The 25,189-nt window shown below is 43.7% G+C and overlaps 1 protein-coding gene across 1 annotated transcript in view; it reads left to right on the top strand.

Annotated features, from left to right (window-relative positions):
* Positions 1-25,189, top strand: part of TXLNA (taxilin alpha) — a 1,198,503-nt gene that overhangs the window by 1,099,086 nt on the left and 74,228 nt on the right. Inside the window, exon 10 of the mRNA XM_044082609.1 lies at positions 18,160-18,255. Within this exon, the coding sequence (XP_043938544.1) occupies positions 18,160-18,255 (96 nt within the window). The remainder of the gene's footprint in view (positions 1-18,159; positions 18,256-25,189) is intronic.

The raw sequence follows: 25,189 nt of genomic DNA, 5'->3' as shown, positions 1-25,189 counted from the left end.
CAGTCTCTCTTGCCGTGCGGTGCCCTAAGCAGAAAAAGTTCGCAAGTGCCAGTCGGCTGACTCCTGAAATTTTCGTTTTCGAGTTTCAGAACCGAAGTCTTCAACTAAAGCGAAGTACCCTGTTGGGGAAACTTTCTTGCTCCTTCCCAATGTCAGTAAAGTTAATAATTGCATTACTTGTGGAAAGCAAATCCCTCATAAAGATTTTCATTCGTGCTGTATTCCTTGCCTAGGCCCTGACCATGACATACCTTGCTGTCGGTTTTGTGCTTTATTTAATCAGCACACTATCTGTCGTTGGTATATTTTCACCTCTAAATGTTTCGGTTCTCGGTTTAATTATCCAGAAATGTCATCGGTTAGCCATCCGACTACCGGGATTCCAAAAAAACGCAAAGATAAAGACAGAGACAGGCCGCCGAGGTCCACAACTGCCGACGACGCTTCTCCTAAGCCAGTCGCCAGTTCGCCGGTACTCAGTGAGGCACTTTCGCAGCCCCTGATATCCACTATTTCTGATTCGCAGGCCTCTACTGAGACCCATTCAGAGTCCGGTATGCCGCAAGATGCTTCAGCTATGGAACCCACAGATGTCTCTACCTTGGATGGGTCCGGAGCCGCTGTGCAGGCACCGGCTTCTGAGGGTGTATTCAGGCCTATGGACATGCATATTAAACCAATGCCTCCTTCTTTACTTAGGCCTAAATCTCGATCCATGCCTAAAACAACGCCGGCCAGGCCACATGCTCAGGCCTCTATGCCTAAAAAACAAATAAGAATGGCTAAAAATCTAATAACTCTAATCCGGGGTAGCCACCCCCCCTTCTAAGAGGCCTAGGACTGAAGTTGATTATGAATCTTCTGATCAGGATTCTGTTTCTGATTCTTCTGATGATCTGGATTTGCGCTTATCTACTTATGAAGATTCTGATGCAGAGGACTCTATTCCCTCTGCTTCCTCTCCTGAGGATTTTTCTTTTGGGGAAACCTTACATGCTCTAAGGGAGCATTTCCACTGGGAAAGCCAGGATTTTTCTGATTCAAAAAAGAGGCTTGGGGATTTCCTTCTCTTACCTCATCATAGGCATTTAACTATTCCTCCTGTACTAGACATTGTTGATGATGCTTTCTCGGAATCTAGTTTGGCCCCTGATTCCCTGCCTCCTGCTCCCAGAAAACCTGACAGAGATACTACAGGGTCCCTGAGTCCCACAAGTTCCTTTTTAAAAATCCTATTGCAGATCCAGAGACTATTTTACAGGGGCCCAAGGGCATTAAGACTTCTACTGCTAAAAATCCTACCCCTTCTGATAGAGACCCCAGGGCACTAGATAGATGGGGTAAGAAGGTTTACACTTCTGCAACCTTGACCATTAGGGCTTTAAATTGCCAGTTTCATATGTTAAAGTATCAGCAACATGTTATTGGACTGCTTAAACAGAAAATGATGATGATTCCGGACTGTGTGAAAAATAAAGAATTACAGGATTTAAATACTGCGGTGGTGGTGCTGCGGTAGTGTTGTCGCCTCATAGCAAGACGTTGTCCCGTTCGATTCTCAGCTAGAGCGTCTACTGTGTGGAGGCATACGTGAATGGGGCATGCCTTCGTTGAAGGTTGTGCGTCAGGGCTGGTAACCCGGTACGTAAAAATCCACTACCAATCATTAGCGGACCGGAGTTCCGCTGTGGCGAGCCCTAACAGGGAAAAGGCAAAAAACACTAACAAACAATGCATTCTGCTGAACAAGTTGGAAAACATACTTTGCAATGTGGTTTTGATTCATTAGAGGCCTCTTGCAGGGCTGCTGTTACTGGGTCTGTGCTCAGAGGGCATGCTTGGCTTAAGGAGCAATCTTTGCCTGATCATGTTAAAGGTCAATTGTTGGATGCTCCTTTGTTAGGACCGCCTGTTTGGCGACAAGACTGAGGAAGTTCTTAAAAAGATGGAAGATAAAGCTAAATCTGTGCAAACTGTTAGATTTTTTACAAGTTCAGCCTCCTAGATTTAGTAGGCACTGGCCCTTTAAGAATTGGTCCTTTCCAGCCCCTTCAGGTCTTTTCAAGCCAAACCCAGACACAGCAAAAATCCCAGGTTTCAGCCCCAGGGGACACACCGAACTAAGCAGTGGGGAGCCTCCACTTCCAAATCTGGGAATAATAAGACCCCCCCCTATGGTAAACTGTCTCAGTGACTTCCTTTTAAAATTTCCAAGCACTTATCAACTGACTATCCCTTTGGGGGGAAAGGTTGCTCTTCATGCAAAGAATTGGGAACGCATTACCCAGGACAAATGGGTTTTAAATATATTGTCCCAGGAATACAGATTTCACTTCCACATGTTGCCAACACCAAGCGGGTGGCCGGACCTACTCCCAAATCAGTGGGCAGAGGCCCAAAAACAAGTACTTTCTCTCTCAAGCATGGGGGCTATTCAACTGGTACCAGAAGAGGAAAAGGGACAAGGTTTTTACTAGAGACTTTTCCTGGTACCCAGAAAAGACAATTCATGGTGTTCTATCCTGGACCTGTCTACTCTAAACACCTTTTTGGAGATTCCAAAATTCAAGATGCTGACTCTTCACTAATTACTTCCAATGCTAGGCAAAGGTGCCTGGTTGGCAACACTAGATTTAAAAGAAGCATACCTGCACATCCCATCAGGCAGTCTTGCAGAAGTTACCTACGCTTCACAGCAGGCTACACACACTATCAGTTCTCTGCACTGCCCTTTGGCTTATCTACTGCACCCAGGGTATTCACAAAGTGCCTAGCTCCAGTTATTGCATTTTGCAGACAAAGAAATATTCAAATATACCCATACCTGGACGATTGTCTAATTCAGGCAGAAAGCCAGGACATACTTTTGAATCATCTGGCCTTTGTACAAAGGGTTCGAACTTGTCTGGGGTACACCATAAACGAAAAGAAATCACACCTGGTACCCTGCAAAATTATATTCCTGGGAGCAAGCTTGAGTACAATTTCCCAGATGGCTTATCTCATGCCAGAGAAACAAATTCATTTGACAACCAACTTCAAACAAGTGGCCACACAAACCCTGCTATCTGCAAGACATATACTGCAAGCCTTGGGGTTCACGGCCTCCTGCATTCTTCTAATTCCATATGCAAGACTGCGTATGAGGAAACTACAGTGGTATCTAAAAAGCCTATGGTGTCAACATTCTAAAGACCTAGAAACAATGCTTCCTATCATACCTTGCCTACGCCTAGAGTTCCTTTGGTGGGCAGAGGCCTGCCACCAAAACAAGGGACTACCTTTCACACCACCCCTGCCGCCCAAACCCTAACAACAGACGAATCAGACTATGCATGGGGGGCTCACCTGACAGGGAAGTGCATTCAGGGCAAATGGAACCCAAGACAAATGCACCTGCATATCAGTCAAAAAGAAATGTTAGCTGTACAGAATGTTCTGACAGCCTTCAAGGACCACATTCTTCCCGGACAACTAATGGTAAAGACGGACAACACCACTGTTATGTGGTACATAAACAAGCAGGGAGTTACACATTCTTACCCCCTCTGTAGACTACCCATGGCATTGTAGAACACAGCCTTGAGCTACCAAGTGCACCTACAAGCTCATTTCCTGCTAGGAAAATTAAATACACTGGCAGACGGACTAATTAGAAACTTCATGGACCCACACGAGTGGAAACTGGAACCAAGGATTTTCAACATGTTGACAAGCAAATGGGGGAGCCCAGATATAGACCTGTTTGCCTCTACCCAGAACTACCAGTTGGACAAATTTTGCACAAGGACTCCCCACAAACAAGCCTGTAAAGTGGATGCTCTGTCCTTCGGCTGGAAAAACCTTTCAGTGTATGCCTTCATCCCTCTGTCTCTGTTCTCCAAAGTACTACTAAAGATCAAACAGGACAAACCAAGGATGATTTTGATTGCTCCAGACTGGCCGCACCAACACTAGTACCCCCTCCTGCGCAGTGTGTCAGGGTTAACTCCATGGCACCTGCCTCAGACTTTTTCCATGCTGTCTCAGCAGGAGAACCAGATTCTATACCCTCAGCTTCTAACACTGAACCTTACAGCCTGGCTAATTACTTAATCTCTCCTTTAACATCCCTCAGCAAACCTGTGATGGGTATCATTTTAGAGGCAAGGAGGCCTAGTACTAGAAAATCAAATACACCAACCAACACCAGAAGGAGATGAAAATGCCAATAAATATCCAAAGATGCTCGGATGCTCGTAAAACTCAGATTTATTGATAAGTTAACGCAAGTAGAACACTGTGATACGCTGCTACTAAAGTAACTTCATCAGACAAGTTAACCAGCTGAATGATCTCTTTAAATATAGGTATCAATTAGCAGACTAATGGAATAATTAAAACTTAAAGAAAACCCAAAGGAAATTCTATTACACAATAAATTGAAAAAGGAATAAAAGGAAATTGAATCTTGAGCATCTTTTGGGCCAAGGGGAATTTAATCTGAGTGCTGAACCACACAGAAGTAGTTTATACTTAATTTTCTTACATTCACATACAAAGTGACTGCGGATAGGGTGGAATATCTGGATGTTATGCTTAGTATTAACAGTGACCATCAATTTGAATCCTCAGTATACAGAAAGCCGACGTTCTCCAATAGTTATATACATTACGATAGTTTACATCCAGTACATCAAAAGAGGGGGATCGTCAAGGGCCAGTTTGTTAGAATCTCCAGAATGACATCAAATGAACAGGAGTTTTTGAAGGAGTGTGAGAATCTTAGTATTTTATTCCAAGATAGAGGGTATCCTAGGGACCTGGTATGCAACATTTGCGAACAGGTCAAAAAAGAAAGAATGGGCAGATTTAATGGGGATGATATTCAGACTCCACAGACATCCCAGTCAGAGTACATTAAGGCCTTTGTAACACAATACAGTTCTAATTCTAGTAAAATAAGAGATATTATCAGTAGAGAATGGGAAACTTTTACTGAGATTACTGACTTGGGCAATTTGCAAGGTAAGGAAATGAAGACAGTCTTCCGTAAGGGGAATAGTATTAAAAACATCTTAGAAAAGGGGCCCTTTTGGCAACATTCCTCTAGACCACGAAAGGGTACCTACAAATGTGGGTCTTGTGCCCAATGCTCGTACATTGTACACTCTGAGGATGTGTTTTTGGCAGCCAAAAATAAAACTATTAGAGCCAAAGCATTTTACAATTGTAACAGTCAAAGGGTAGTGTATTTGGCCAAGTGCATCCTATGCCCGGCATATTATGTGGGCAAGACCGAGCGTTCCTTGAAACGTAGAATATATGAGCACAACTACGATATACAAAAAGGGAACACTACCAATGCCTTGTACAAACACACATTCACATGTCCCAAAGCCAAATTTTTATTTTTTGTCTTGGATAGTGTTCAGCTGGACTCTAGGGGCGGGCCGTGGCAGACCATATTGGAACAGATGGAGACAAACTGGCAAATCAATCTGGAGGCAAGCAAGGAACCTGGACTTAATGACTACATATCCATTAAACCAATATTAAAATTGAAAGCCATTACAATTTAGGCTGTGAGGTTTTATGGCAGTATTTTAGTTTTTTGAATTTTTTAGATATAATTGTATTTTAAATTCACCATTTTTGAAAATACTGTTTTATTTTGTATTTGAATACTTAATAGCATAAACAGTTTTTTAGTATATGTATGTTTTTTATTGTGTAATAGAATTTCCTTTGGGTTTTCTTTAAGTTTTAATTATTCCATTAGTCTGCTAATTGATACCTATATTTAAAGAGATCATTCAGCTGGTTAACTTGTCTGATGAAGTTACTTTGGTAACGAAAACTGGTATCACAGTGTTCTACTTGCGTTAACTTATCAATAAATCTGAGTTTTACGAGCATCCGAGCATCTTTGGATATTTATTGGCATTTTAATCTCCTTCTGGTGTTGGTTGGTGTATTTGGTTTTGTTTTCCAACACTTGCTTCTGTTTTTGTGGTTAGTACTAGAAAATCTTATGCTGAAAACTGGAAAAGATTCTGTGCCTGGAACCAGTCTCAAGGGATGAGCACAGCAGTGCCCAATTTTCCACAGATTTTACAATACTTAACTGAGATGCTTCACAATGGCCTGTCTTTTTCCTACATTAAAATCCATGCCTCAGCCATTTCAGCTCATTGTAACACAGAACCTCCCCTCTTCTCTCATCCACTGCTCAAGCAGTTCCTCAGAGGGGCCAAAAATTTGAGACCACCCAGGAGAGCTCCAACCCCAGCCTGGGACCTTAACTTTGTCTTGGTGAAACTCAGTCTACCTCCTTTCGAGCCAGCTGCTACTGCAGACTTGAAATTTCTTTCTTGGAAGACTGCTTTCCTTTTAGTAATCACTTCAGCTAGAAGGGTATCTGAATTGCAGGCCCTTATGGCAGTGGAGCCTTTCATAGTCTTTCATGCGGGCAGGGTGCCCCTCAGAACCATTCCATCCTTCATGCCCAATGTGGTATCCAGTGTGGCTCTTAATCAGTCCATTCATTTGCCGACCTTCTTTCCCAATCCACAGAATAAAGGGGAACGGATACTGCATTCCTTAGATGCGCAGAGACAACTTGGATTCTATTTGGACAGGACTAAACCGCAAAGGAAATCTGAACAACTGCTGGTGGCATTTGCTGCAGGGGCAGAGGGGAAGGCTATTTCAAAGCAAACCATTTCTAAATGGATAAGCCATTGCATTAATTTCTGCTATAAGCACCATGGAAAACCTATCCCCCAGGGGATCAGACCTCACTCCACCAGGGCTGCATCTACCTCTACAGCCTTTCTCAGAGGCGTCCCTACCAGGAACGTCCTAGAAGCTGCTACCTGGAGTTCTGTACATACTTTCACCAAGCATTATCATTTGCCAATTTTCTCTAAATCCAGAGCTGGCTTTGCCACTGCAGTCTTGCAGGGTCTTATAGCTGGCCCTAATGCTGTCTGAATTCCTCCTCATAACCATAGCTTTGGGAATCTACCCAAATGTAATGACTGCAACAGTGAAACATGAAGAACATAGTACAGTTGTGTGCACTTACCATAAATGTAGATGTTCGAGTGTATTCACTGTTGCAGTCCTGGTTACCCTCCCTCCAGCCCCCTAACTTCTTTTGATTATACCTCTACTTTCCTTTACTATGCTTAAAAGCCTTTTTGGTGTATTTGCTTTTTTGTTGGAGATATATCTTTGTACTTTTATATTTAATTGTTTCCCATTGGGGGGCACCTGACATCTGGGGAAAGAAAAACTGATGTAATGGTGTCATCATAGAAGAAGGGACAGCCACCAACGCAGGACCCAAGACTTTAATCAGGCCGACTGAGGGCTACCTGCAAGTAGATAACCCTAATGTAATGACTGCAACAGTGAATACACTTGAACATTTACATTTATGGTAAGTGTACACAACTGTACTTTCTGCCCCTTCTTCAGTACTTCATGTCCTTGGGGCTTTAGTCCACCTCTTCAGTGCCTGACTCACAACCACTAGCTAGCTGCTAAATGACATGACAGGTTTTTACAAGGTGCCGGACCTAAAATACTTGTACAGGAATCCTGTGGCAGACCCCTCTGTTTTGTCTCTCTCTTCAGATAATCCCTCTAAGCTTCTACCCATTGTTAATGCCCTACCTACAAAGAATGTAGGTCCGTGGATAGATGTGGAAAACCCGTTTACACCTATTCTACCCTTGCTTTTAGGGCAATTAACTACCAGACTCAAATGACAAACTACTTGGTCTGTATTCTGAACTCCTTAAAAAAAGTTATGCCTGACCCTCCTACTGCAGAGTAAAGGCAACAAATGTAGAATTTACTTTCCCAGGCTGCTCAAATGGCCAGACACAGCACTAAGTGCTGTTACGATAATGTGGATGGTTTTGTAGGGCATCTGCTGTTGGATCCGTTATCTGCAGGTATGCATGGCTTCAATGTCAGCCTATCCCTGAAGATTTCTATTTCTAATCAAAACTTTTAGACACTCCCCCCTGGACAAAGACTTACTGTGTTTGATCCTCAGGCTGCCAGTCTAGATGTACAAGACCAAGGTAAGACCATGAAAGACTGCAGGCAGATTCAGCTCTCCTCAGTTCATAGAAAGCACATGAACTACCTATCTAAATCTACCTTAATTAGAAGGAATCCTAGGACAACTCAGAACTAAGCCCCCCCCCCCTCTCCCTGAAAAGGTACTCTGACAATCCCCATAAGAAGTGTCCAACTGGGAGGCATCCCTTTGGAAATGGAAATCGGTGATTACCTTTGCAGCACCCTTCCCCCTTCCCTCAGCCCCATTACTCCTCTTTTCAAAAGACTGATGTTCATTGTGTTACCCTGCTGCAGTCATCACACTTGGGTTATCCTGTCGTCAGGCGGTCCCGCAGTCGGCCGGAATTCCAAAGTCTTGGTCCGACGTCGGTTGCTGTCGCTTCTTCCCTGACGTCAGTGCGCCAGGGGTATATATAGTGCAGCCGACGCCATTTTCTTCAGTCTTTCTTGCCGTGCGGTGCCCGAAGCAGAAGCAGTTCGCAAGTGCCGGTCGGCCGACTCCTGAGATTTTCGAATTTCAGACCGAAGTCTTCTATAAAGCTAAGTACCCCGTTGGGGAAACTTTTCTTGCCTCAGTCCGATGTCAGAAAAAGTTAACAATTGTATTTCTTGTGGGAAGCAAATATCTTATAAGGATTTTCATTCTTATTGTATACCTTGCCTAGGCCCAGACCACGACGTCACTAGTTGTCGTTTTTGTGCTAGGTCTAATAAACGTACTATTAAAAGACGCTTTGATTTCACACGACACTACGGTAGAAAATTTAATTACACTATGCCGTCAGAGCAACCGGCGTGCACAAAAAACACAAGGGTAAGGATAGGCAGCCCAGGCCTAAGCCAGATTCTGAGGCCTCGGCTGGTCCGGTCTCCAGTTCTCCGGTCCTCAGTGAGGCTCCGACGCAGCCCCTGACTACCGCAGATCTGGAACCCGAGTCCGCTTTGGAACTTTTGGCAGAATGTACCAGGCAGACGCAACCATTTTGTTCAGGCCCTACCGACGACATTGCTGAAAAAGATGGTGCTGCAGAAACGCCATAGATTTCTGAAGGCGTTTTCAGACCGACGACGCTCACCATTAAAACTTATCCTAAGTCGAAGACTCCTATTAAATCTAAAAGGACTGCATTTCATTCCCCTGTTCAAGGCCCCATGCCTAAGAAACAGATGCTCAAAATGGCTGAAGATTTTATCTCTCTAATCAGGGGTTCCCAGCCTCCTCCTGACAAAAGGCCTAGACAAGAGGAAGATTATGCATCCTCTGAACAAGTGTCCATTTATTCAGCCTCCTCTGAAAACCAAGATTACTACTTCTCCCCTTATGAAGATTCTGATGCTGAGGATTCCATTCCCTCAGCTTCTCCTCCTGAAGACTACTCCTTTGGGGAAACTTTACACACTATAAGGGAACATTTTCACTGGGAAGGTCAGGACTACTCTGACTCGAAGAAAAGGCTCAGAGAGTTTATTTTACTCCCCCAGCACAGACCACTTGCCATCCCACCTGTGTTAGACATTGTGGATGATGTTTACTTAGAATCCAGTTTGAACCCAGACTCTCTGCCTCCTGCTCCAGCCAAGCCTGGCAGATATTATAGAGTGCCTGATTCCCACAAATTTCTTTATAAAAGCCCTGTTGCTGACCCAGAGACAATCTCCCAGGGTCCCAAAGGGGCTAAGGCTTCTATGGCTAAAAATCCTGTACCTTCTGAAAGGGATTCCAGAGCGCTAGACAGGTGGGGGGAAAAGGTTTACACCTCAGCCACTATAGTTATGAGGGCACTAAATTGCCAATTTCACATGCTTAAGTATCAGCAATTTCTAATCTCTCAGTTAAAGCAAAAAATGACCACTCTCCCTCAACAGTCTGAATTGAAAGAGATGCAGGATCTGTTGCATGCAACTGAACAGGTGGGCAAACACACCTTACAATGTGGGTTTGATTCTTTGGAGGCCTCCTGCAGAGCAGCTGTCACTGGGTCTGTTATACGTAGACATGCTTGGTTAAAGGAACAAACTCTGCCTGATCATGTTAAAGCAAAGCTTCTAGATGCTCCCTTATAGCAGGATGTTCTTTTTGGAGTTAAAGCAGAAGAAGTCTTAAAGAAAATGGAGGATAAGGCAAAATATATGCAGACAGTCAAAGATTTCCTACAGGTACAGCCCCCCTCGCTTCGGCAGAAACTGGCCAACAAAAAATTGGTCCTTTCCAGCTACTGACAGACCACAGAGGGGTAAATACAGATGCCCAAGAGGCAGAGGACAACCACAAGCCCAGTACAAACCTCGCCAATGGAGCACTACAACACAGAAGGGAGGAGAAGACAGGTCCCAATCTACCAGAAGGCAAACTCAATGACTTGCACCTCAGCTGGCCAAGCAACTCTCTCTTGGGAGGAAAACTCGCACTTTTTTCAGACAACTGGCACATTGTCACAAAGGACAAATGGGTCCTAGACATAATTTTACGAGGATACAGATTCCACTTTCACACCTTGCCAATGAAAAGAGGAATGCCAAACCTGCCACAAAATCAATGGGCAGAGGCACAAAAACAAATTACAGCTCTCATGGACATGAGAGCCATTCAACTGGTACCTACTCGAGAGCAAGGCCAAGGATTCTTTCTAGTGCCCAGAAAGGACAATGCCTGGAGACCTATTCTGGACCTTTCAATGCTAAACACCTTCTTACAAGTGCCCAAATTCAAGATGCTAACACTACAGCAGCTTCTTCCCATGTTGGGCAAGGAAGCATGGCTAGTAACATTGGACCTCAAGGAGGCATACCTGCATGTCCCTATCAGACAAAGTTGCAGAAGATACCTCCGTTTCATTGCAGGTTCAACCCATTACCAATTCTCTGCACTGCCCTTTGGCTTATCTACTGCGCCCATAGTCTTCACAAAATGCCTGGCACCAGTAATTGCATACTGCAGACAAAGAGGAATTCAAATATGCCCATACCTGGACGACTGCCTCATCCAAGCAGAAAGCAAGGACATTCTCTTACATCATCTGGCTTTTGTAAAACATCTACTAAGCTGCCTGGGGTACACAGTAAACGAAAAGAAGTCAAAACTAGTACTCACACAAAATATGACATTCCTGGGTGCCAGCTTGAATACAATGGCCCAGAAGGCTTATCTGACGCCAGACAAGCAACTACAACTGACTCAATATTTCAAAGCAATGGCAACAAAGACCCAATTAACTGCAAGAAAAATTCTGCAGGCCTTGGGCTTCATGGCATCTTGCATACTACTAATACCATTTGCAAAGCTGCATATGAGGAAATTACAGTGGTACCTAAAAAGCGTATGGTCTCAACACAGCCACAGCTTGGACACAATGATATCTCTCATTCCCTGCCTACAACAGGAGTTTCTATGGTGGTCACAGGCATGTCACCTCAACAAGGGTCAGCCTTTCACCTTGCCCGCAGCCAGGCAAACTATCACAACAGATGCATCATACTACGCCTGGGGGGCACACATGGCAGGACAGTGCGTTCAAGGCGTATCGACTGCAGATCAAAGGAATCTGCACATCAATCAAAAAGAGATGCTAGCTGTACAGAAAGCTCTGACAGCCTTCAAGAATCTAGTACATCCAGGACAACTTACAATAAAGACGGACAACACCACAGTAATGTGGTACATAAACAAACAAGGGGGTACTCACTCCTACCCTCTATGCAGGCAAGCAATGATCTCATGGAACACAGCTCTGGCTTACCAAGTTCAGTTACAAGCTCAATTCCTGCCAGGAAAGAAGAACACTTTGGCAGACAACCTCAGCAGAAACATCATGGATCCCCACGAGTGGAAACTAGATCCACAAGTATTTACAATGATAACTCAAAAATGGGGCCTTCCAGACATAGACCTGTTTGCCAGCCCTCAAAACTATCAAATAACAAAATTTTGTACAAGGACACTTCACCATCAAGCTTGGAAAGTGGACGCACTCTCCTTCAGTTGGAAAAACCTGACAGCATATGCCTTCCCTCCACTGCCTCTCCTCACAAAGGTGCTTCTGAAAGTCAAAAAGGAGAGACCACGACTGATTCTCATAGTCCCAGACTGGCCACGCCAGCACTGGTACCCACTATTGAGAAATATGGCCCACGGCCCACCTTGGATCTTACCACAAATTGCCCATTTGCTCACACAACAAAACAATCAGATTCTTCATGGCCAGCTCAAAACCTTAAATCTGGCTGCATGGCAAATCACCTAAGCATCCAGCCAGCTCCTCTTTCCCAAGCAGTTATGGATGTTATTCTGGAAGCTAGGAGGCCAAGCACCAGGAAGGTTTATTCGGACAAATGGAAAGGTTTTTGTGCCTGGAACCAAGCTTAAGGCCAAGACACAATTCAGCCTCACATGCCCCACATTCTACAGTATTTAACTGAGATGTTGCACAAGGGACTTTCCTTTTCCTCCATTAAAATCCATGCTTCAGCTATTTCAGCTAACTACAACACGGATCCACCCTTATTTTCGCATCCACTTCTAAGACAGTTCCTCAGAGGGGCAAAAAACATTAGGCCCCCCAGGAGAGCACCTACACCAACATGGGACCTCAATTTTGTTCTGGAAAAACTAACGCTACCTCCCTTTGAACCAGCTTTCTCTGCAGATCTTCAGTTCCTATCATGGAAAACTGCCCTGCTGCTAGCAATAACTTCAGCTAGAAGAGTCTCAGAGCTGCAGGCACTAATGGCAGTGGAACCTTTCCTCATTTTCCATCAAGACAGAGTTTCTCTACGAACTAATCCTTCCTTTATGCCTAAGGTGGTTTCCAGTGTGGCTTTAAATCAAACCATCCACTTACCCACCTTCTTCCCAAATCCACAGAACAAAGGTGAGAGACTCCTGCATTCCTTGGACATTCACAGGCAACTCCGTTACTACTTGGACAAAACTAAGACTTTCAGAAAATCTGACCAGCTCTTGTATCCTATGCTACAGCTTCACAAGGGAAGGCTATTTCAAAACAAACCATTTCCAAATGGATAGGACATTGCATATGTTTCTGCTAATACCCATCATGGAAAACCAGTTCCTGCTACCATTAGGCCCCACTCTACCAGGGCAACAGCTACATCTACAGCCTTTCTCAGGGGGGTTCCAACCAAGGAGATTTTGGAAGCTGCAACTTGGAGTTCAGTACACACCTTCACCAAACACTATCACTTACCACTTTACTCTAAGACTAGGGCAGGCTTCGCCACTGCAGTTCTGCAGGGCCTTCTAGCCTCCTCCAACCCTCTTTGATTCCTCCACCTATCCTTAGCTTTGGGATTCAACCCAAGTGTGATGACTGCAGCAGGGTAGCACGATGAACATAGTACAGTTTTATATTTATCATAAATGTAGATGTTCGAGTGTACACCCTGCTGCAGTGCAGGTTACCCTCCCTCCATCCCCTCTTATCTAACTGGCAAAAATCTCTTCAATACCTTCCTGACGTATTTGCTTATAGTTGGAGGGATTTTGTGTTTGTGAAAAATTTACTCAATTTGGTAATAATTACTGACCACCTTTTTGGGGGCACCTGACATCTGGGGCAAGAAAAACTGAAGAAAATGGCGTTGGTTGCACTATATATACCCCTGGCGCACTGATGTCCGGGAAGAAGCGACAGCAACCGATGTCTGACCAAGGCTTTGGAATTCCGGCCGACTGCGGGACCGCCTGACGACAGGATTACCCAAGTGTGATGACTGCAGCAGGGTGTACACTCGAACATCTACATTTATGGTAGGTACAAAACTGTGCTTAGCTTCTCAACTGGCCAGAGCAAATAATCACCACACACAAATGGGTTCTGTCCATCGTGGGCAGTTATGCCGTGTTCTGGGAAAACATTTTCCTCATAACCAACTGTACCATCTCGCTCTTTCAGGACCTCCTGAATCAGAGCACCATTGAGAAAGTCACAAAGGACTTCATAGGAAAAATGATTTACTGAATAATTTTATCATGCCAAAGAAGGAAGGGTAGTGACAACTCGTACTAGACCTTTCTCTTCTAAATGCATACTTGAAAGCATCTCCTTTCAGAATACTGTCTCTTACCACTCTTCTGCCTTTCATTCTTCCCAAGGCTTTTAGTGTCCCTAGATCTGAGGGATGCCATGCTCACTTACACATACCCATTTGTCTTTCTTGCAGGAAATTCCTCAGGTTTTCCTCCATCTTCTCGCATTTTAAGTTTACTCTGCCTTTTGGGCTTTCCACAGCAGCGTGTCAGTCTCCAGAGGTAGCTTTTTGCCGTACTCTGGTAATTCAAATGTTCACCCTATCTTGATGACCTCTTGATCCAGGGTGTCTCTCCAGAAATTCTTCAGTATTTACACTTCAACTCCTGTCAGCTCTGCGTTACACTGTAAACTGAAAAAAATCCTACATGGTCCTTATACAGGACCTGGTTTTTCTGAGCTACAGACTGGACATAAAGAAAATGCAGGCATTCATCCCCCAGGACAAAGTTAACAAACTCTCCAATATTTTTCCCAGGATCTCTTCTGTGCAACACATTGTTCATCAAGGAAAGATGCTAGGAACTAGGGCAAGATCACACTGTGTGTAGGGCAGATGGCAACCTCAGTTCCTGAGTCAGTCTGAAGGAAGTAATGTCTCCAAGTATTTCAGACCTTTGTTCACCTTTGGAAGCCCTGTCCGGTCCTAGTGTACATAGCACCACAGTCATGTGGTACATAAACAGGGAGGCACCAGGTCTTACCACTTGTGTAGATTAGCACACAGGAGGCATAGAAATCAGCCACCCAGGTGGACATCTGACTCACAGCCGCATGTGTTCTTTCTCAGGACAGTGTGCGGGCATACTCCCTAAGCCAGTCTCTGGAGGACCCCCAGGAATGGACAGTTAACAGGTAGGTTTTCCAGATCATCGCCCTTCAGTGGGGCAGTCCTCAGACCTGTTTGCATCACCAACCAACCATGAACTTCCCCAGTTGTGCACCAGGGATCTTTGTCCTGCAGCCTGGAAGATGCATGCCTTTTCCCTCCAATGGACAAGGAAGCTTCTCTATGCCTTTTCTCCACTGCCTCTTCTTTGAAAAATTCTTCTGAAGGCACAAAAGGAGGAACCCAAATTCCTTTTACTGGCAACATTTTGGCTGAGGTAGCATTGGATGTTCTTGGTGTTTCACTGTTGCAGTCATTACACTTGGGTTATCCCGCTGGCAGGCTACCCTCAGTCGGCCTGAATTCCAAAGTCTAGGTCCTGCATTGGCTGCTCTCGCCTCTTCCCTGACGTCAGTGTTCCAGGGGTATAAAAGATGCAGCCAACGCCATTTTCTTCAGTCTTTCTTGCCGCGTGGTGCCCGAAGCAGAAGCAGTTCGCAAGTGCCGGTCGGCCGACTCCTGAGATTTTCGTGTTCGAATTTCAGATCTGAAGTCTACTTAAAAAGCTAAGTACCCCATTGGGGAAAACTTTTTTTCTTGCTCCAGACTGATGTCAGAAAAATTTAATAATTGTATTTCTTGTGGAAAGCAAATACCTCATAAGGATTTTCATTCCATTGGTTTCCTCTGCTGTTTTATCTGACAAAGCAAAATTGCAGGAAAATACCTCTGCAACCAGACCTGAGCACTCAAAAAAGAAGATTACTTCTACACACAAATCTCCAGTCTCTCAACCTGACACTGTAGGATTTTAATTCTTCTTAGACACCTAGTCTCTGAAAAGGTTATTCGAGCTACAGGAAGCCAGGAGACCCACTACTAGAAAATCTTACACAACTAAATGGAAAATATTTTCCAATTGGTGCCTCAAACATACTGGGGACCCTCAAGTCCCTGCTGTACTGAAATATCTTTGTGAATTACTTGGATAAGGTTTGGAATACTAATCTCTAACATTATTGAGATAACTAAAGAATTCTTCCAGTAATTTTGAATCACTTTTTTTGAATTTTAATTTATATGAAATATATTGCATTTTTGTAAGCGTTTTATTGATGATGCTTTTTTAATTTGGAGGGCTGATTCAAAATTATTGGAAGAATTCTTTAGTTATCTCAGTAATGTTTGTTCTTTTCTTAAATTTACTTTCATGTATGATGTTGTGACTATTAATTGTTTAGATCTCAACATTAGCAAGGTGAATGACAAGTTGGTAACAGCTGTTCATAAGAAGATGATTCAATGCAATTCTTTTTTCTACTGTGATAGTATGCACCCCAAAAAAACTAAAACAAATATTGTTAAAGGTCAGCTGACTAGAGTACATCATTTAACCGATGAAGATCACACGTTTAATAAGGAATGTATGAGTTAATGTGAGAAATTTATCAGCAGAAAGTATCCTAAAAATGGTGTGGAATTTTACTTTAAAGAAATTAAGAGTAGAAGTGATAGGGTAGCTGTATCTAAAAATAATGCTGGAAAAGATTTAAAAACTTCTATGCAAGTTACTAATAGCGTTGATGCTTATACTGTAAAAAAAAACATTATTAAAGATAATTGGAAATGTTTAGGTGGGGGATGGCCCTGTTTTTGTGCAGAAAAAAGGTAAAAGTTTTGAAAACTTATCTCGGTGTAAGTTAAACAGCAAAGTGTTAAAATGCAGTAACCCGGGAATGTATAAATGCCTAATGTGCAATTTATGTGACCTGTTGTTGACTGAGGTCAAGGATATCAAAGTGAGTACTGCATGGGTGCATTATGAAGGGTTAATACACTTGCAAATCAAGATTTGTAGTGTATTTTATTGTTTGCATGTCATGTACTGCATTTTATGTTGAGCGAACAACAAGAGAATTAAACAAAAGAATGTATGAGCACTTGTACACTGTAAGTGTGCAAGATGATAAGAATGCTTTAAGTAAGCATTATAAGGATAACAAGTGTAAAGTAAATTTTAAGTTCTGTGTTTTGGATGAAGTTTTGGATGCTGATAAGAAATTTGATGCAGAGGAAGAATTGAGTTGGAAGGAATATGAATGGCAAGTGAAATTGAACGCTTGCCATCCACCTGGTTTGAATGATAGGAAGGAGTTTACTGCTTTCCTTAAAAGGAAAAAAATGTTATGTGACATCATAGATCATGTGTATTTAATGAGTGTATTTTTTGTAATGCATTATACAGTCTGAAGAAATCCTTGGTGGATGAAAGCTCTTACTTTGGATGTGTTGAATTAAAAGCTTTGCCATTATTTTTGGCTCTGGTTTGGTTTAATTTTATTTTTTATGATTTGTTCTGGATTTTTGTTTGCTTTTACTTTTACTTAAAAAGATGATGAACATTATGTGTTGGGAAGCATGGCATTTTAACAGTGGCTGTTGTGTTGATTTACAGCTTGGTAAAATCCCAGCTGATGAAATAGGTAATTTATGCAGCACTGGAAGGAAAGTTGTTTTTTTTTTTTTGTTAAGGTACCATCAGTTTATAAGTCTGAGGTCACACAAATGTGTTGATAATGGAGTACTTTGTTATACTTGATGATTCAGTGCTGACATAGTCAGTGAAATTGTGTGCCATTGTAGCTGGTATATTTAAGTAGGTTCATAGTTTAAGAATAGGTTCATAGTTTAGTACTAAGCTAACTGCCCTTGAGAGCCATTTTAAGCCTAGCCAATTTTCCCTTGTGAGACTCAAACCCTGCACCTTGTGTTTGTAAGGCAAACACCTTAACCATTATGCCACCCTCCCAACCCCTTTGTGCGTTGTGGAGGCACAGAGGGTTTGCTCCTGCCAAAACACTAACCAGACTTGCCAGATGCATCACCCACTTATGTGCGATTCGGCAGGTGGCAGTAGAAAATAGCTGTCTGTAAGTGGTGTAATGTGTACTGTTTATTGCAGGTACTACCTTTGTATAAGCTGAAGACAGAGCGATTCTTTTGTAGCACCAAATTACAGCATTTTTGTCTAACAGTCTTTAGTCGGTAAAATACAGCAGCATCTTACTCCCCTAATGTTTAACTTCAGTCAGCTTGGATTAAATTTTGAGTTGCAGAAGCTCTTCTGCATTGTCTGTAATTATTCTAAGTGTTAATATAAAGTAAAATTACCTGTATTTTATAGCTTACTTTTCAATTTTTCAGATGACCAAAAAGATAAAGAAACTTGAGAAGGAAACAACAATGTATCGCACAAGATGGGAAAGTAGTAACAAGGCTCTACTAGAGATGGCTGAAGAGGTAAGGAGTCCAGTAGTGGATTTGTGTTTGTCAGTATGAACATATTTGTGCTAGCTTAGAGAAGCAATATTTGTGTGTCAGTATGAACATATTTGTGCTAGCTTAGAGAAGCAATGTGCATGTGCATGCCCAGTGGCTACAGTTTAGAAATTGTATTACAAAGACTGGCTTAGGTAGAATGGGGTTAATGAACTAGGGTAATTTGTACTCTGGTGGGAGATTGCCACTAAGTGATTCAAGTAAAGGGGAATGCAGTTGTCAAAGGGTATTCACCTGGCACTGATGGGGTGTTTTATGTCAGGAGATCTTCTGTAATAGCATTGACTAAAGACCCTGTCAGGGCAGGAAAACAGAGAAGAAAATAGTGCTAGGAGATTAGGGGGTAGACCTTTGTTGACCTTTTCCCCTCACATCTTTTGGTGCAGATATGGGGACCTGATATGTCAAGAAAGTACTAGAGGGCCCTGGTGCCCAAACAGTCTGTTCACCACCACTGTTATGAGATGTCTGAGAGAAAGTGTGCCACTACAAGAGAAGAATCTGAGTAGGCTTATTTGAGTTGTGCTGGATTTGTTGACTGTGTTATAGAAGGAAAAATGCACTTAGAACATGCATTGTACTTGAAAAGTTTTGTTTGATGGAAATCTGCTTGATAGGGCTTGGACTGTTCTAGACCTTGGCCTGTAAGTCTAGATTTTTCAAAAGCGTCCATCCTTGCATTGTGTCCTGCTCCTGTCACCTTTGTATAAATGACAGCACTTGCACATAATCTTCCCTTCCTTTTTGCATTATCAGGTATTCAGATAGTAGGTAGAGTAAGTTTTTTCTGTATAATGTTTTTGAAGGCACCTCAGCAAAGTATTGTATGTTGTGTTGGTCTTCCACTAGCTTTTGTCATGTGTTGCTTTTAATGTAAATTTTTCCCCTTAACCCGCAGTAGTGGTGCTGTGGTAGCGTTGTCGCCTCACAGTAAGACGCTGTCCGGTTCGATTCTCAGCTAGAGCGTCTTCTGCGTGGAGACATGCGTGAATGGGCGTACCTTCGTTGAAGGTTGTGCGTCAGGGCTGGTAACTCGGCACGTAGAAATCAACTACCAATCATTAGCGGACTGGAGTTCCACTGTGGCGACCCCTAACCGGGAAAAGCCGAAAGACGCAACATCACAGAGAGGTAGTAGGACCAGAAGGGGTGTGGACTGCCTTTACTACATGCCTCAGTATTCTGTTCATCGTTGTTATCTCTGTTGCAACCACCCGATCAGTACTGCATACATCAGTTAAGCACGAATCCTTGTATGTTCACCTTGATGTTTTCTTTGCATCTGTGTTTGGGAAATTGTCCAAGCATTCTACCCACTGCCAGGTGGCCTCCTTCCAGTAAGTGTGACCGATGTGTGAGTACTCACAGTAAGTGTGACAGATGTGCGAGTACTCGCAGTATCATTTCATCTTCACTAGGGCCATCGGGCGTGGTTGCATTGTATGCTTATTTTCTCATTTAATGTTATTCTTTAGCTGGTATGTTGTGGCAACAGGACCTTCTGACATCTAGTATGCCTTAACTACAGCTTGAGTGGAGAAAGGAAAATGGAGATCCTGAGAGAGCATGTTCCTCAGTCCTTACATAAATATGTGCATGGAGCAGAAGTACTGAGCACCCCAGGTACAGAAACCATACTTTAAGAAAAGATGTGTAAAGTAAATAGAAGTATTTAACCAAGTGTTCCACCCTACTGATGGCATCCTTGAAGAACACCTAACATAACTGATTACATATCTGATTTTTCTGATGTTCTTCGTATTTCACGGTTGCAGTCATCACATTTAGGGTTATCTACTTGCAGTAGCCCTCAGTCGGCCTGATTATCAAAGTCTTGTGTCCTGCGTCAGTTGCTGTCTCATCTTCCGTGACGTCAGGTAGTTAGGGGTATAAAGCATGCAGCCGACGCCATTACATCAGTCTTTCTTGTTGTGCAGTGCCCGAAGCAGAAGCAGTTCGCAAGTGCCAGTCGGCCGACTCATGAAATTTTCGATGTTCATCGTGCATACAGCTGCAGTCATAACAGATGGGTTCTCCTGCCGTCAGGCGGGTCCTCGGTCAGCCGAATTCCAAAGTCTAGGTCCGGCGTCAGTGGTCGTCGCTTCTTCCCTGACGTCAGTGCGACAGGGGTATAAAGGAACCAGCCGACGCCATTTTCTCCAGTCTTTCTTGCCGCGCGGTGCCTGAAGCAGAAGCAGTTCGCAAGTGCCGGTCGGCCAGCTCCTGAAATTACGAAAAATTTGAAACCGAAGTCTTCTTGAAAGCTAAGTACCCCGTTGGGGAAACTTTTCTTGCCTCAGACTGATGTCAGACAAAGTTAATAATTGTATTTCATGTGGGAAGCAAATACCGCATAAGGATTTCCATTCCCTCTGTATACCTTGTTTAGGCCCAGACCACGACGTCTCGGTCTGTCGCTTTTGTGCTACATTCAACAAACGCACCATTAAGTGTCGGGCGGAGTTCACCCAGCATTATTTTGGAAAAACATTTAACTATATTATGTCGTCGGATACTCTGACTCCAGTTTTGTCTAAAAAAACCGCAAAGATAAGGACCGACACACGAGGTCCGCGGTCTCTACCGACACCACGCCAAAGCCGACTACATGTGGTCCGGTTCTCAGTGAGGCACCTACGCAGCCCCTGACTACCGACGACACTTCATTGGCGGGGTCTCCTGTGCCCGAGGTCGCAGGCTCCTCGGCCCACACCCCGACTACAGATACCGAAGCCACTCTTGGCGTTGAACCTCAAAATGTGGACATGTCTACCTCCACTCAAGGTGTCTTCAGACCTTCCTCTTCTTTTTCCATCAAGGCTTTCACTAAGTCTAAAGCAGCCATGCATTCTAAGAGACAAGCTACACAGGGCCCATCTCCAGGCCCCATGCCTAAAAAACAGATGCTTAAAATGGCTGAGGATTTAATTACTCTTATGAGTGGTTCTCAACCCCCACCGGACAAAAGGCCCAGAGTGGAGGAAGAATCCCCCTCCTCTGATCAGGGCTCCATTATTTCAGAGCACTCTGATGATCAGGAAAATTCTTACTCCCCTTTTGAAGACTCTGATGCAGAGGAGTCCATTCCTTCTGTATCCCCCCCAGAGGATTACTCATTTGGGGAAACTTTGCATACCTTAAGGGAACACTTCCACTGGGAAGGCCAAGATTATTCAGATTCCAAGAAAAGGCTTAGGGAATTTCTCTTGCTACCTCAGCACAGGCCTCTGGCTATACCTCCTGTCTTGGACATCCTAGATGATGTTTACTCGGAGGCCTGCCTTAACCCGGATTCTCTGCCTCCAGCCCCAGTCAAGCCTGACAGGTACTACAGGGTTCCTGACTCACACCAATTTCTATACAAAAGTCATGCTGCTGACCCAGAAACCATCTCACAGGGCCCCAAGGGAATTAAGGCCTCCACTGCTAAAAATCCATTACCTTCCGAGAGAGATTCCAGATCCTTAGAAAGGTGGGGAAAAAAGGTATATACCTCGGCTACCTTAACCATGAGGGCCTTAAACTGTCAGTTCCATATGCTAAAATACCAACAGTTTTTGTTATCACAATTGAAAAGTAAAATGTCACAACCTGAACAACCAGACTTGAAGGAGTTGCAGGATTTGATGCATAGTGCAAAACAAGTGGGTAAGCATACCTTACAATGTGGTTTTGATGCTCTAGAGGCCTCCTGTAGAGCTGCTGTTACAGGATCAGTCATACGTAGACATGCCTGGCTCAAGGAACAAACCTTGCCTGATCATGTCAAAGCTAAATTACTAGATGCCCCTCTACAAAAGGATGTATTATTTGGTGCTAATGTTGAGGAGATATTAAGGAAAATGGAGGAAAAGGCTAAATCAATGCAAACTGTGAAAGATTTTCTACAGGTACAACCCCCACGTTTCAGTAGAAATTGGCCTTCCAAGAATTGGTCCTTTCCAGCCACGGACAGACCCCAAAGAGGTAGATACAGGCACCCGAGGGGCAGAGGACAATCCCAAGGATTGTTTAGAGGCAGACATTGGCAAGCTCCTACACAAAGAGGTGGTGAGGATAACTCGCAATCATTCAGAAAGCAAACCCAATGACTTTCCCCTGTGCATGCCAAGCAAGACTCAAATGGCAGCCCCCTTAGGAGGAAAACTGGCATTATTTTCAAAAAATTGGCATATTGTCACAAAAGACAAATGGATCCTGGACATTATAAACAAGAGGCTACAGATTCCATTTTTACACCCTTCCAAAAATGAGAGGCATGCCAAACCTGCCACACAATCAAAGGGCAGAGGCACAAAGGCAAATTACAGATCTCATAGACATGAAAGCTATTCAAGAGGTACCTACGCACGAACAAGGTCAAGGTTTTTATTCCAGACTATTCCTGGTACCAAGGAAGAGAAAAGATTGGAGACCTATTTTGGACCTATCCATCCTAAACACATTTCTACTCGTACCAAAATTCAAGATGCTCACTCTACAGCAGCTTCTTCCCATGCTGGGCAAGGAGTCTTGGCTGGTAACATTGGACCTCAAGGAGGCATACCTGCACGTCCCAATCAGACAAAATTGCAGAAGATACCTCAGATTTCTTGCAGGTTCAACCCATTATCAATTCTCTGCATTGCCCTTTGGCTTATCTACTGCGCCCAGAGTATTCACGAAATGCCTGGCATCAGTAATTGCCTACTGCAGACTTCAAGGGATACAAATATACCCCTATTTGGACGACTGCCTGATCCAAGCGGACAGCAAGCACATTCTTCTGAAACACCTGGCTTATGTAATAATGTTGTTGAACTCTCTGGGATACACAGTCAACAAAAAGAAATCAAGGCTAATACCCTCTCGGAAGATAATTTTCCTGGGTGCCAACTTGGACACAAACACCCAGATGGCCTACCTCACGCCAGAGAAGCAGGGCAACTAACTCAATACTTCAGAGCACTAGCAAATTGCACCAGGCTGACTGCAAGGAAAATCCTGCAGGCTCTGGGATTCATGGCATCTTGCATCTTACTAATCCCATGTGCAAAGCTGCATATGAGGAAACTTCAATGGTACCTGAAAAACCTATGGTCTCAACACAGCCACAGTTTGGAAACAATAATACCACTAATTCCATGTCTGCAAAAGGAATTTCTGTGGTGGGCTCAAGCATGCCAAACAAACACAGGTCTTCCATTCAGCAAGCCTCAAGCAAATCAAGTCATCACAACAGACGCCTCGGACTACGCCTGGGGGGCGCACACATGACAGATCGGTGCATTCAGGGCAAATGGTCCCAAAAAGAAAAGCACCTACACATCAATCAAAATGAAATGCTAGCAGTAATAAATGCTATTATAGCTTTCAAAGACCTTCTGCAACCAGGTCAACTATTGATAAGGACGGACAACACCACAGTAATGTGGTACATAAACAAACAGGGAGGAACCCATTCATACCCCCTATGCAGACTGGCCATGTCACTTTGGAACATGGCCATGGACTTGCAAATCGAACTACAAGCACAGTACTTGCCAGGCAGGCAAAACACGCTGGCAGACAACCTAAGCAGAAATATGACAGATCCACACGAATGGAAGTTGCATCCAAAAGTTTTTACAGAAATAATCCAAGCATGGGGAAGGCCAGACATAGATCTCTTTGCCTCCCACAAAAATCACCAATTGACAAAATTCTGCTCAAAGATTTTCCATCCAAAGGCCTGGAGAGTGGACGCTCTCTCTTTCAGTTGGACATCAATGACAGTTTATGCCTTCCCACCTCTTCCTCTGCTGCCCAAAGTTCTATTGAAAACCAAGAGCAGACAGACCAAAGATGATTCTCATTGCTCCAGACTGGCCAAGACAACACTGGTACCCACTCCTGAGGAGCCTGATGCATTCCTCACCATGGACCCTGCCTCTAATGCCTCTTTTCCTGACTCAGCACAGCTTCAAAACTCTTCACAGCCAGCTAAAAACACTCAATCTAGCCACATGGAAGATTCCTTAGCATCACAACAGACCCTACTCTCCAAGGAGGTGCAGGATGTCATTTTGGAGGCCAGAAGGCCGTCAACTAGAAAAGCTTACTCCGCAAAATGGAAACTGTTTTGTGTCTGGAATGAGAAAAAGGGCCAGGATCCTGGAAAACTGAATTTACCTCAAATACTACAATATTTGGCTGAACTGTTAAGCAGTGGACTTTCGTTCTCCTCCATCCGAATCCATTCCTCAGCCATTTCTGCAGAATACAACACTGATCCACCCTTATTCTCTCACCCTCTCTCAAGACAGTTCCTCAGAGGGGCTAAGAATCTAAGACCCCCAAGGAAACAACCAATACCTGCTTGGGATCTCAATTTAGTTCTGGAAAAACTGACCTTGCCTCCCTTTGAGCCAGCTACCTCATCAGATTTGCAATATTTGTCCTGGAAAACAGCTTTCCTTCTGGCTATTACCTCAGCTCGTAGAGTTTCAGAACTACAAGCTCACATGGCTGTGCAGCCTTTTATCATCTTCCATCAGGACAGAGTTTCCTTACGAACCAACCCATCCTTTATGCCTAAAGTGGTATCCAGGGTAGCTTTGAATCAGGCCATACACTTACCTACCTTTTATCCTAATCCTCAAAACAAAGGGGAGAGATTACTACATTCCTTGGACATCCACAAACAACTGCGTTATTATTTGGACAGAACAAAGCCTTTCAGAAAATCAGAACAGCTCTTTGTGTCCTATGCTGTAGGAGCTCAAGGAAAGCCAATTTCCAAACAGACAATCTCAAAATGGATAGCCCACTGCATACGCTTTTGCTATTCTTTTCATGGCAAAACTGTACCTACAGGCATCAGATCTCGCTCCACAAGGGCCACAGCTACTTCTGCAGCTTTCCTCAGAGGAGTTCC

Source organism: Protopterus annectens, chromosome 1.part1 (assembly GCF_019279795.1).
Source record: "Protopterus annectens isolate FY-2018-M chromosome 1.part1, PAN1.0, whole genome shotgun sequence".
In the NCBI taxonomy this organism is placed as follows: Eukaryota; Metazoa; Chordata; order Ceratodontiformes; family Protopteridae; genus Protopterus; species Protopterus annectens.
Note: the sequence above shows the minus strand (reverse complement) of the source record. Positions and strands in the feature narration are given on the sequence as shown.